This window comes from Camelus dromedarius, chromosome 31 (genome assembly GCF_036321535.1).
Source record: "Camelus dromedarius isolate mCamDro1 chromosome 31, mCamDro1.pat, whole genome shotgun sequence".
In the NCBI taxonomy this organism is placed as follows: domain Eukaryota; kingdom Metazoa; phylum Chordata; class Mammalia; order Artiodactyla; family Camelidae; genus Camelus; species Camelus dromedarius.
This window is the reverse complement of record NC_087466.1, coordinates 15,156,987-15,170,031: the sequence shown is the minus strand read 5'-3', so window position 1 is coordinate 15,170,031 and position 13,045 is coordinate 15,156,987. Positions and strand designations below refer to the sequence as shown.

General features: G+C 43.9%; 1 protein-coding gene across 3 annotated transcripts in view; it reads right to left on the bottom strand.

Annotated features, from left to right (window-relative positions):
• The window catches only part of CCDC60 (coiled-coil domain containing 60), a 146,965-nt gene that overhangs the window by 65,533 nt on the left and 68,387 nt on the right, over positions 1-13,045 (bottom strand). For all 3 annotated transcript variants that reach the window (XM_064481185.1, XM_064481183.1, XM_064481184.1), the window contains exon 2: positions 10,205-10,284. In XM_064481185.1, the coding sequence (XP_064337255.1) occupies positions 10,205-10,284 (80 nt within the window). The remainder of the gene's footprint in view (positions 1-10,204; positions 10,285-13,045) is intronic.

The following is a 13,045-nucleotide window of genomic DNA, read 5'->3' as shown; positions in this document are numbered from 1 at the left end:
CAGATTGAGCAGGGAAAGGGAGCCCCTAAAGGTAACCTGTCATATGCAGGTAGCCTGCTTGTCTGGGAGAAGGCATGGAATCAAACCCTATGGGTTTTGAGAGCTAAGATGGTGTGGATCAGTGAGATGTCAGTGAAGAACGGCCAGTACAGGCCGGCGAGATCTTGGAGGACCTGTGCTCAACAGTGACACCTTGTGGCAGTGACAAGCAATGGCTTTCTCCACCTCTGGGTGTGGAAAGTAATCAATGAAGCTGTTTGTTCGACAGTTCAAGGTGGGGAGGTGAAGCGGCTAGAGGGAGACACTAGACTTCCTGCAAATGATTGATGTGGTAGCTCGTGGGGCTAACTGGAAAAAGAAAAGAAGTACAACTTAAATTGGTAGCCTCTTTGTGTTACAGAGGGAATGGTCCTTATGATGTAGGAGCTGCCTGTGGGTCAGCTGGACACTGCCAGGAAGTTTAGGGGGGTTTATTTCGTGACCACTATATGTTTTCATTTTACTTTCCATTAATTGCTCCTTTCCTTCTGATGACTATGCTAAGGTGAAAAGGGCAAAAAGTCACGTCTGAGATATTTTCAACCTCTCAAACGGTATTTTTTGCTTTGCTCTCATTTCTTATGAGAAAATCTCATTTTGTTTTTTCAAACATTTATGAAGTAGCTACTTTTCAGCAACTGAAACCCAGTGTAAGTCTGGAGGACTTCAGTTAAGGATCGAGAATCTTAAAGATGCATGCCCTAAAAATTTATCCTCAGGAACTAAAGTTATATAATGATGTAACTCTGAAGCTGTCCATCTAAGCATTGTTTATATAACAGGAGAACAAATCAAGAAGTCCAACGATAGGAAATTGCTTATGTAAATTATGTTACATTTCTACAATGAAATATTATACAACTATTAAGGTAGTTATGCTTGAGTAAATATTTGATATTAAAGACTTTTTGCTATTTGTTTTAGATGTGAGAATATCATTGTGATTATGGTTTTAAAAAGAGTACTTCACTAGATAGTTATTTAAGTATTTACATATAAAATGATAAATGCTTCAAAATAATAGGGGAGGATGTATGTAATGAAACAAGACTGGTTACAAGTTCATAAGCATTGATCTGACTAAGAGGTTCATAGAAATTCATTATATTATTCTTTCCAAATATAGATATTTGAACATTTTCAAACTAAAAGGTTTTTAAAAACGAAGTTGTGGAAATGCATTTGTTGACATGGAAGATGTTCATAATCTATTGGTAAGCGAAAAATCAGGTTACCAAATGGAGTATACAGAATGGTCCTTTTTGAGGGGGGGTAAAAAATGCACATATATCTATAAAACCTATTGATGAGAATTGGTGTGCAAAAATATGAATAGGGATTATTCCTGGGTGATGTAATGGTGTGTAGTTCTATTACTTATTTATACGTCTCCATATTTTTCAGTTTTTAAAAATCATCTTATTTGTGTATTTTTAAAAGGTCTTTAAAATATAGGGCTCCGGAAATGGGAAGTATCTACTAAAGCTGAGCATACACAAACTCTGTGAACCAACAATTCTACTTTTAGATATAGTCCCAACAGAAATGCATACATATGCTCAGTAAAAAACATGCCTAAGAATGTCCAAAGCAACGCTCTTCATAATAGCCCCAAAGTGGAAACAACCCAAATGTCCATCAACACCAGAATGAGTATGTTGTGTTATCATCACACAATGAAAACTGCCCAGAAACTGAAAGAACACCAACTACAACCCTGGGAGACAGTATGGATACGTCTCAGAAACACGTAATGTTGATTATCCAACATTATGTAATAAACCACAATGGAAAAGAATCTAATATATAAGAATCTATATAAGAATGTCTCTCTCAAAAAAAAAAAAAAAGAATTTCTCTCTCTCTTTCTCTAAAAGAAACATAACGTTGATTGAAAAAAAACCAGATAAGAGTACCAACTGTACGATTTCATTTATGCAAAGTTCAAAACGGGAGATGCTACGTCTCAGAAGTCAGGATAGTGATTTGGGGGGGGCGATAGCAATTGGAAGGGACATGAGGGGGTTTTCTGGGGGCCCTGGCAATGTTCCTTTTCTTGGTTCAGGTTCTATGGGTGTGTTCATCTTGTGGAAATTTATTGAGCTGCTGGCTTGGTGATTTGTGTGCTTTCTGTATTATGTTATATTTCAATAAAAAGTTCAAAAAAGATTACAGGGCTGAATGCAGGCAGCATTCACAGCTAAGTGGTGGATGAAGGCTTTATCGTGCAGCCTGGGGTTACATCCATTAGAATAATGGCTTGCTGAACTATCCCAATAGGAAGAGCTTTTAAATTGGCGTGGAAATCCAGCACTAACAGCTGCATTGGCACAGCCTCCACCCGCAGACGGTCCATCCTGACTCCCCCACCCCCCACCCCTCATCAGATTTGCTCCAGGTGGCCCCTGTACAGGGACCTTCAAGGTTCAGAATCCGGGATCGGGTGGGACATTCTGGATCTCACGTGAGCTGTGCCGTAGCCCCGTGAGTGGGGACAGGGAGGGAGAAATCCATGGGATCTTGATCCTCTTGCACACAAGTTACAGTCCTTCAGGGAACACGGGCGATGTCACGCATGTGGCTACCACGTATCAAACACTTAGCACATGGCAGGGCTTTCCGCGTACTAACTCACTGAATCCTCACAAGAGCGCTGTGACAGGAGAGTATTTTGGCAATGTCTGCTTTGGGGAATCAGAGAAACCAGGAAGCTTGTTCATCACTATGTGGCTTGAAAGTGGCAGAGCTGGGATATGAACACAAACAGTCTGGCTTGGAGCCCACGTGGACTCACGGGACAGAAGCCAGGACTGTCTGTGCTGGCCGTTCTGAGCTAGGTTCCCTCGTGGCTCAGCCCGGCCACCGGATCTTTTCGGGGATGCATCCAGACCCTTTCCTTCCTCCCTCTCCCCACAGCCTGATGCCTAAAAACAGCCAGAGGAATTCCAAGACACACATTCATTCACTCCACGAAAATATACTAAGCGCCAAGTACATTCCAGACACTGTGCTGGACACTGGAGATTATTAGCAGAAAGAGATGTGGTCCCTGTTGTGAGGGAGCCTTTAATCTAGTGGTGGAAATGGCCATTATTCAAATAACTAAACAAAATTGCAAATTATACACATTAATCAAGAAGTATAATGTGGAACAAAGGCCCTGGAGCGGAGGCAAGTTCCAGCTCTGCTACTGACATGCTCTGTGACCCTGGACAAGAGGATTCCTCTCTCTGGGCTGTGGCTTCCTCATCTGGGACGTGAAGTCCTTAGACTAGATGGTCAGTTCCCACACTGACGTCCACCGGCTACTGCATCTGTGGGATGTAATTTCTGACGGTTGTGCACTAGGATAAAGGGCTCCATGGTCAGTCCAGTTGCTTTTTCCATAACATCTTCCTCCTTGTTCTTAAAGCTTTTATTTCTGGACACATATTCCACTGGATGCTGGGTGTGCCCCCCTCCAGAATCCCCCATCTAGACAGAGACCCCCATTTCTCCAGACTGCTGTTGCCTGCTGAGGGCTCAAGGCTGAGTTCTTGCCAAAGAGCTTTCCTTCAGTAAAGGGTATGCCCCTCCTTGGAGGAAACCTGCATCCAACAGGAGGTTCCTGCAAGAGTACAAAGGTCTGGTCCTCTTGCCTCAAGCTGGGACATCTCTGAATGGCCATTCCAGCCCTAGAGCTCCCTGTGGGGTCGTCTGAAGTATCTGTTGTGATTGCTTCTTAGTTCAGCCTCTTCCTTTGCCCAGTCCTGCCTCCCTTACTTGCCTACAGGTGTGGCTCCTAAGAGTACTTCCCAATGAACAACCTGCCTTCAAATCTTCATCTCAGAATGTGTCCCAGGGAAACTGAGCTACAGCAGTTAGACGTAGGACTGGTCCTCAGAAGTAGACCCTAAAATGGGATTTTGGATCAATCCTTCAAGAAAAAAGAAATAAAACCAAAAAATAAACATGGGACCTAATCAAACGTAAAAGCTTTTGCACAGTAAAGGAAACCATCAACAAAATGAAAAGACAGTCTCCGAAACGGGAGAACATATTTGCAAAAGATGTGACCGACAAGGGCTTAATTTCCAAAATATACAAACAGCTTACACAACTCAATATGAAAAAAAACCCAATCAAAAAATAGGCAGAAGACCTAAAAAGACATTTCTCTAAAGAAGACATACCGATGGCCAACAGGCACATGAAAAGATGCTCAACATCACTCATTATTAGAGACATGCAAATCAAAACTACAGTGAGGTATCACTTCACACACCAGTCAGAATAACCATCCTCAAAAAGTCTACAAATAATAAATGCTGGAGAGGGTGTGGAGGAAAGGGAATCCCCCTACACTGCTGGTGGGAATGCAAACTGGTGCAGCCATTAGGGAGAACAGTATGGTGGTTCCTTAAAAAACTAAAAACAGAGCTACTGTATGACCCAGCAATCCGACTTCTGGGTATATGTCGGGAAAAAAGTGAAAATTCTAATTCAAAAGATACACATACCCCAGTCTTCACAGCAACACTATTTACAACAGCCCAGACATGGAAGCAACCCAAGTGCTCATCAACAGACAATAGGCTTAAGAAGATGTGGTATACAGACACAATGAAATATTACTCAGCCATAAAAAAGAATGAAATATTACCATTTACAGCAACATGGATGGAACTAGAGAATATTGTTTGTAGGGTAGGGCAGGACTGAATTAACTCTTTTTTTTTTTTGCCCACAAGAGAGAATCACACATTGTCTGGACTATGCAGACCTCATCTGCAATGATGGAGAGCATGTGTTCGCATGGTCCAGGACCACTGAGGTCTGGGGAATGGAAGATGCCAGGCTGAGGTCTTCTGGCTTATTACAGGTGGGTGGGACTCTGAATTCCTTGGTCTCCCTTCTGTTTATAGGAGCTAAGGGAAGGGACTGAAGCAGAACAGGAGATTTTTACACACATGGTCTCACTGTGTCCTCTCCTGAAAGAAGGTGTTGATTCCATCCTACAGAGGAGAAGCTGAGGTTTAGAGAAGTATAGTGAACAGTCTGAGGTCACTCGGCTGATAAGGGACAGGACAGGGTTTCTCTGTCTCCAAAGCTCACGTTCTTTGTCGCTGCCCTTGGATCCTTGCAGATACTCTCACGACAACCAGCTTAAAAACAACAACTACCTTACATGGATCTATTCCTACATCCCTCACCCATATCTGCCCTCACAAATCCCAACATCGGGCTGAAGCCGACCTTGTTACCCCGACATCTCACACCATAGGTAAAGAAACCGAGTCTACAGAAGTGAATCGATTCATTCATGGCCACCCAGGTAATAACTGGTAGGGTCAGGATTTGAACCCACAACTGACCCCAAAGCCCACAAACATTCAACTCTCCTATGTGAACCCTCCAAGCCTGGCTGTAAGACTGAGCACACTGCCTGTCATCTGGGAAAGAATTTCAGATAACAAAGTTTTGTGGGAACTTTTTGTAACAAAAGGGTCAAGGGTTCAAGATATTTTGATGCTTAACTTTGAAAACATGAGCTTCAGGTTCTTTTTTTTTTTTTTGCTGGGGTCCTTGAGGGCAGCCTTAGCCACAAGGAAAGGAATTAAACAAAGCTTTCCACCCTCAGTGGAGAGGGGGGCAAGAAAAGCAGAGAAGAAAACTTACCCTAGAACTAGAGTTAACTAGAGGTGTCAAAGACACACGAAGACGCCAGCAACAAAGGGAAAAATGAGTAGGGCCTCTGGGTCACATTCAAGATGATAAAAATGCAATTAACTTGAGCCAGGCTCCTCCAGCCCACAGCAGTGACCTACCCTTTGGGTGTGTGGCTGTGTTTATCAGTTCTGGACTAAGGACGTGGGGCCAAGTATTTCCCTTTATGGAACATGCTGGGGACTCATTAATGTCCACCCGCTCGCTGGCCGCAGGGTGTCGGGATGATGTAATGTGAGGGGCAGTGAGGGAGGACCAAGGTCTTCTTTGAATGACTTAATAAGGTACAATTCAAAAGCCTTAACTTTGCCTGCGTGCAGGGTATTAACCAGCATATACATCCACGATCTTAAACAATTCTGGTGCTTTGAGGCAAGTCTCAAGTCTGGGGCAGAGGCAATGGGAAGGATCAGGCTTAAACTTCTAAATGAAGAAGTTCTGGGCTTCGGGCTCTGGATGTGGAGAGATGCTTCACTGTCTACCCAATGTAGCTGGAAAGCAAAGTCTCAGACCTTGGAAACCCGTACGTGGTCTGTGCCCTGCTGGGGTTTCTGCTGGGGAGAGGCGGCTAATTCATTGCTGCTTATTTGCAATCGCCTATACCTAATGAAACCGTGCCGCGGGTACATTGTAGCTTCAGGTGCAACATTTCAGTTGTTTTAGTTGCAGAGATGTCTATGTTCCTTAAAACACTTGCCATAAGAGCTGCTGGCAGCTTTGGAGGAAGACACATCATCGGCTTCAAGAGTCAACCAAGAACGGGGCACACACAGATGCCCTGGTTGTCAATTTCCACCAGGAGAAATTCTGCAAGTGAGCGCAGAGTGCTCTGCTTAGTGCCACCGAACATCTGGTGGAACAGGAGAGGAGGAAAGCAGTTAGATTTTTTATTCTTTTTAGCATCAAGTTAAATTGGCCATGAAGCCAGGGATAGTACAATTGAATTATGAGAGGGCTGAAGTATTACATAAAACTCTAGGAGATAGTCAAGGTATTTTGGCTCAAGGTGGACTAGATTCTAAGAGATGTGGAAGCAGATTTGAAAACAAGAAACAGTAAGTGGAAAAGACAATATTTTCTTTGCTAATAATTTGCCTCATGTAATACTAGGCAATGGAGCCAAGGGGTCTGCATCTCTTGGAGAGGTGATTTTACCTGGAAAACAGGGTGTTTCCTTCTCAAGGGACCCTCTCAGATTCCTTAAATGTCAGTGGGATCCAGGAGTGCGGCCAGAGGGAAAGTTTGTGCTGCTGTTTCTTGTTTCCTTGCTTGTGGCCTTTCTGCCTGGCCCTTTCCGCATTCTCTTTCATGTCCAGCACTTTGATGAGCCAAGCCTGTTTGATGAGGATGTTAGATTCCAGCCGTGGTAAATGTGTCTGGCAGAAACGACAGACTCAGCCTGGCAACTCCAGGATGGCAGGAAGGCCACTGTCTTTATCACCTTTTCATCACCCCTTTACTGTACTGGGCTAGTGGAAAGTTTCACCTCGGTCATCTTGGGGCATGTCCCCAGAGGGTGCTTGGGAGCATTTTAACTAGCATCTCTCTGGAGGGACAAGCAAGCCCCGATTTGTACAATTTGCTGATTTCTGTGCGTAAGTATTCCCACTGTGGCTGATTCTGAGCTACCGATATGACATCAGTGAATGTGGATCCAGGAAGAGATTTGCAGGAGCCCCCAGGTATTTCCACCACACAGATTCTAAAAAAAAAAAAAAACCCCAGAAATAACCTCAAAAGGACATCTAGCAGTAAAATGTATGAAAGTATTAGGGAATGTTGGGTTATGGTATTTATTACCTTTGTTTTAATATAATGTATTTAACCGTAAGTTTATACAATTTAAGAATAGCCACGTTTAATAATTGACTTGCAAATTCCTTGGAAATTCAGCAGATCAGTTCTGGTTCCAAGCTGGCTCACCACTACTAGTGACCCTCCTTGGGCTAGGTCAAGTCTTGGTATCTGGAAGTTACACAGATCAGGGCGCCTCTTGGTACCTGTAGTTATCAGCTCTTTGTCTACAGTATGGATTATTGTGGAAACTCTCATTTCCTAGGTTCTGGAGATTCTGGTATGTATTTGCAGGCTGGGATAGAATCATCAGCCTCAAGGCTGGTAATATTCAGCTGATAAGAACTGACATGGTCATAATGATTCCATGTGGCCGGTGTTGGTCCAGACCGATGCCCACGGCTACAGATGGCTCTGTACTTTGACCCTCATCTCTGATGCAACTTCCCCACTGCACCATTCCTTCTGAAGCCTGGAACATTCTCTCCGAAACCTGGAATATCCTCCAGGCATGACTGCGGAGCAGAGTACAAATCCTTGCTGAGGTGGGTGGTGCGTCCTCAGGGGTGCAATCCTCTTTCTTTGCTGCCTGCCTGGATGTTGCCCCCACTCAGATAACTCTTGGCTTCCTGTCTGTACCTCTCACTGGTCCCTGGAGCTCCCAGGTTCCCATGCGTCAGCCTCAGAAGCCCTTTAACCTGGGTTCCAACACCGTAGAGGCCGATACGTCCACAACTAACAGAGGGGTCTCATCCCTTGACTCTGAGGGCCAAGTTCAGGGGCCATCCCTGAGCTCAGCTCTGCTTGAACCTCTGAGACTGAGCCCCATCCCCTCTTCGAGCTGGGGACATTCTCTGTAGGATTACTCCAATGTTGACTGTTATTTTAGTCTAATGGGGCTGTCAGGACAGAATCCCATAGACTGGATGGTCTAAACCACAGACATTTATTTTCTCCTAGTTCTGGAGGCTGTAAGTCCAAGATCAAGGTGTCAGCACAGTTGGCTTCTCCTGAGATCCCTTTCCTTGGCTTGCAGACACCACCTTCTAGCTGTGCGCCTACCTGGCTTTTTCTCTGTGTGGGCACATTCCTGGCATCCTTCCCTCTTCTTATGAAGACACCAATCCTATGGGATTAGGGCCCCACCTTTCTCATTTAACCTTACTTACCTCTTTAAAGACCCTCTCTCCAATTACAGTCACAGTTGGGGTGAAGGCTTCAACATATGAATTTGGGGGGGGGGGACACACTTCAGTCCATAACAATTAAACACTTGAAATGTGGTTGGTCTGAGCTGATATTCGCTCTAAGTGTAAAATACACTCTGGACTTTTCACCATTCGTCACTTTCATCAACATATTCAAAACAGAATATAAAGTATCTCACGAATACCTTTTTGTATCGATTGCGTATCTGATGATAATACTTTGGAATATTTGGCTGAGTAAAATACATTATTGGGATTACTTCCATAGGTTTCTTTTTTTCCTTTTGTTAAACATTTTTCAGTGTGGCTACCGAAAAATTTTAAATGACATGAACGGCTCATATTATGTTTCTGCTGGACAGTGGGTGTCCAGACACCCTCTCAGAGTGGACACAGGGTGAGGGTTATATATATTGTTCTCTGGGGCCCTGTCTTGGCACCTCTCTTAGTCTCTTCCATCCCTTTCTGTCTCCCCAGCTTCCAAGCCCACACCTTCCTGCCTCTTCTTGGGCTCAGTCATCCAGTTCTGTCCGAGATGAGGGTGGGCAGTGAAGGGAGAGCTTCCAGACAGTGGAGGTGAAGGGAGGAAATGTCTGGCTATAAGTCTCACTGGGGTCTGGGATACACATAAGATAAACAGACCCTCCCATGCTGCCTCTGTTTACCCACTCTTAGCACATCTTTTGCGTGTTTGGGGCTAAAAGAATCTCTCCGTCTCTTACTTTGCCTTGAGCTGCTTTGCCAAAAGCCCCGTTTATGATCCCACCTTGGAATATTCTAGGTCCCAAAAAGGAGTCAAGGGGTGAGGAGGAGAAAATCGCATCTCTCCGCACAGAGGTGAACAGAACATGGCCTTAGACCTCCGTGTGCTCACACCGCATGGAGGAAGGAATTGGAGGGGTGGAAAAAGGTAAGAATGGTGGTGTGTTCAAAGCCATACAAGGGGGCGCGTTAAAGGCATTATTTCACCCAGTCTTTCTAGCAACCTCACGCTACCTCCATTTTACAGTTCAGGAAACAGAGGCTCAGGAAGGTTAAGTAACTCCTCTAGTACCACCAGCTGGCAGGAGTGAGGCCAGTATCTGCGACCACGTCTATCTGCCACTTGGCCACCACACTGTGGGCCTGGAGCAAAAAGGCGAGAGTTTTCTGGAGCATATGGGGACTCTCTTGAATTGGATTCAGGCCCAGAAAGGAAAACAGAGGAAATTGTAGGCCCGGGACTGGCATGAGCCAGAATAGGGAGTTAAGTCTGGGACAGGTACTCCCTGTAAAGTCCAGCCAAGAAGTGGATCCTGTCCACTGGCCCTTACAGGGTTACTGTCCTGTAAATCTTCTGCTTAATGCTTAGGGTTGCGGGGGGCACTGGGACTTGGCAAAGACTTACAGGCATCCCCCCATAGCCTGCTTATCCCTGTCAGCTTGCCTGTGGGTCATTCAGTGCTGGGCTCACTCACCGGCTTCGTATAAGGTCTTTCTTGAGGTTTATTATCTCCTTGTCCATGTACCTGATGCTCCTCATTGGCTTGTCTGGGACCTGAGGGGAGTCAAGAAGTCAAAGAAAAAAGTGTTAGTACAAGAATTACATGCAGAGCCAGGCTGCGGGAGGCTCATGTGTTCATCTGAGATGTCTGAGCAGGCTGGGGGAGTCCCTGGGCGGCACAGCGTCTTTTTCTGGCACGGTGGAAACAGCCAGGGCTTTGGAGACGGGCAGGCCTGAGCTCTGATCCTGGTTCTGTCTGTGTGACCTTGGACAAATTACTTAACCTCTCTGGGCCCTAGGTTGCTTCAGGAGAATAGGGGAACAATTTCCACCTTGTTGTGATGATTAGATTAATTGCCAAATTCCTGACTTGGCATGCATTTGAAAAATGGAAGCTTCTATTATTAGCATTACACTCAAAGTAAAGCAAAAAATTAAATGTTGATTATCATGTTTGCAGGTGACACAGGCCGCTGGTTTGCAGAGCCAAACTGCATCAATATAAAGATACAAAGGCACTGTTTTTCTCCCCCTTTTTGCCCCCCAGCAGGATTTCACGAGTGAATTATCCAGGTAACTGTTCATGGGTTTTTCATTCTTTTTCCTGTATTCATTTCTCTTTCTGAGCCATCAGGGAAACCTCACAAGACTTAAATTCATTACTCAGAGCTGGTTACCAGGTCCATCTAAAGAAGAGAGTTCTATTAACTATATTTTAATATAAAATCACTTTTCTCAGCCATCAGTTTGGTGAACAATAACAAGACTTTTATCTGGATTATCCTGTCTTGAAATTAATTCCTGCAATATTAGGTTTTTTTCTTTTTAATTAAAGGAAATGCCAAGAAATTATGGGAAAATGGATGCTTTCAGGTGAAGCTGATTGGGGGGAAGGCACTGTAATGACTTTTCTGAAGGGCAATTTGTCAGTGCTTACTAGATGCTGTGAAAGTGGGCATGCCCTTGGGTCTAACAATGCTTCTGCTGTCAAGCATCCTATGGGAATATCCCTGAGTGGGCACGGAGGCTCATCAACAAAACTGCTCACTAAGATGCTGCTCGTGAGAGCAGAATCTTGGAAATCTTGGATGACTATGCATCTTCAAACAGAGGACAGGTTAAATAATCATGGCACATCTAAATGATGGACTACTATGCAGCAATTAAATATAATGACAATAGAATGATACAAGGATAGAGATGCCTGAGGAATTGTTTGAGTGAGCAGATACATTACAAAGGAATAGTTATCACGGGATTCTGTCTCTGTGTTTTGAAACATGATCTGTTTGGATGTACACACATCAAAAGATATGATAAGCTGTACCCTTCCCCCCAAATGCAGTGATTCTCTCTGGAGGTGCGATTACGGTGGATTTTTTAAATTGATTGATTGATTGAAGTAGAGTTGATTTACAATGTCATGTTAGCTTCTGGTGTACGGTATTGTGATTCAGTTAAACGCATATATATTCTTTTTCATTATAGGTTATTACAAGGTATTGAGTACAGTTTCCTGTGCTATACGTAAGACCTTGTTGTTTATCTGTTTTATATATCATAGTGTGTATCTGCTAATCTCAAACTCCTAATTTGTCCCTTGCCCCCTACCTTTGTCCCCGTTGGTAACCATAAGTTTGTTTTCTATGTCTGTGAATCTGTTTCTATTTCGTGAATAAGTTCATTTGTATCATTTTTTTAGACTCCAGATACAAGTGATATCATATGATATTTGTCTTTTCTCTGTCTGATTTACTTCATTTAGTATGATAATCTCTAGGCCCATCCTTATTGCTGCTAATGGTATTATTTCATTCTTTTTTATGGCTGAGTAGTATTCCATCGTATATATATACTACAACTTCTTTATCCAATTTATCTGTCGATGGACATTTAGGTTGCTTCCATGTCTTGGCTATTGTAAATAGTGCTGCTAGGAACATTGGGGTGCACATGTCTTTTAGAATTTTCTTCTTAGCTTATGTGACTTTCTTATTACTGTGCAATAAATATTAATCAGTTATGTAACAAACAAAGAGAAAATATTACCCGAAAAATGGCCAAGTGAAATTTGACCATGGCTAATTTGTGGAACTGATTTGAGAGTGTTTTCCTCAGGCAGACTGAGGATGGGTTGGCTAACAGAAATCCTAATAATATGGACATGTGGGAGGAGGCCTGGTGTTCTCTCAGCAGCCATCATCACCCGCTTTCTCTGAAGATGAAATTGGGCTGTGGTACCTGCTGCTCTGGGCCTTTCCAGTGGAATGTGGAAGGCGGGGAGTATAGTTGTATCAAAACTGAATGATGTTTGTGGTGGGGTGGTGAGGATGGAGGATGAGTCTGGAGTGGAGGGAAGGGACTGCTACTGGCCTGCTTGATTCTTGGCCATTTTTCTCCTGGGTCACCCAGGATGTGTCCCAGGCCAGACAGCTCAGATCAGAGGTGGAGAGTCTATGGTAGTTCCCCGGAGTGCCCCTTCTTGTCCAATAAATAAGGTACATAGGCTACAAAAAAAGTATCTGGGATGGCCTTGAATAAGTTCAGCTAGACAGGAAACAATAAAATCATTTATAAACTTTATCTCTTTAGCTATTACTAGGAATGGCTTATAGGTAACATATCAAGTTTATCCCAATACACCAAGGCATTTCAATCCCTTGACTGAAAATTGATGGCAAACCTATCAGTTTTCACCCTGCGGGATGGTGAAGTGGGAGGAGAACTGTCTCCAGGGAGGCATGTGAGGATCTCCAGGAGTACCTTTAAAAACTTCTGCATTGTAGACATTTGCTTTTCTGACACCCTCAGTATC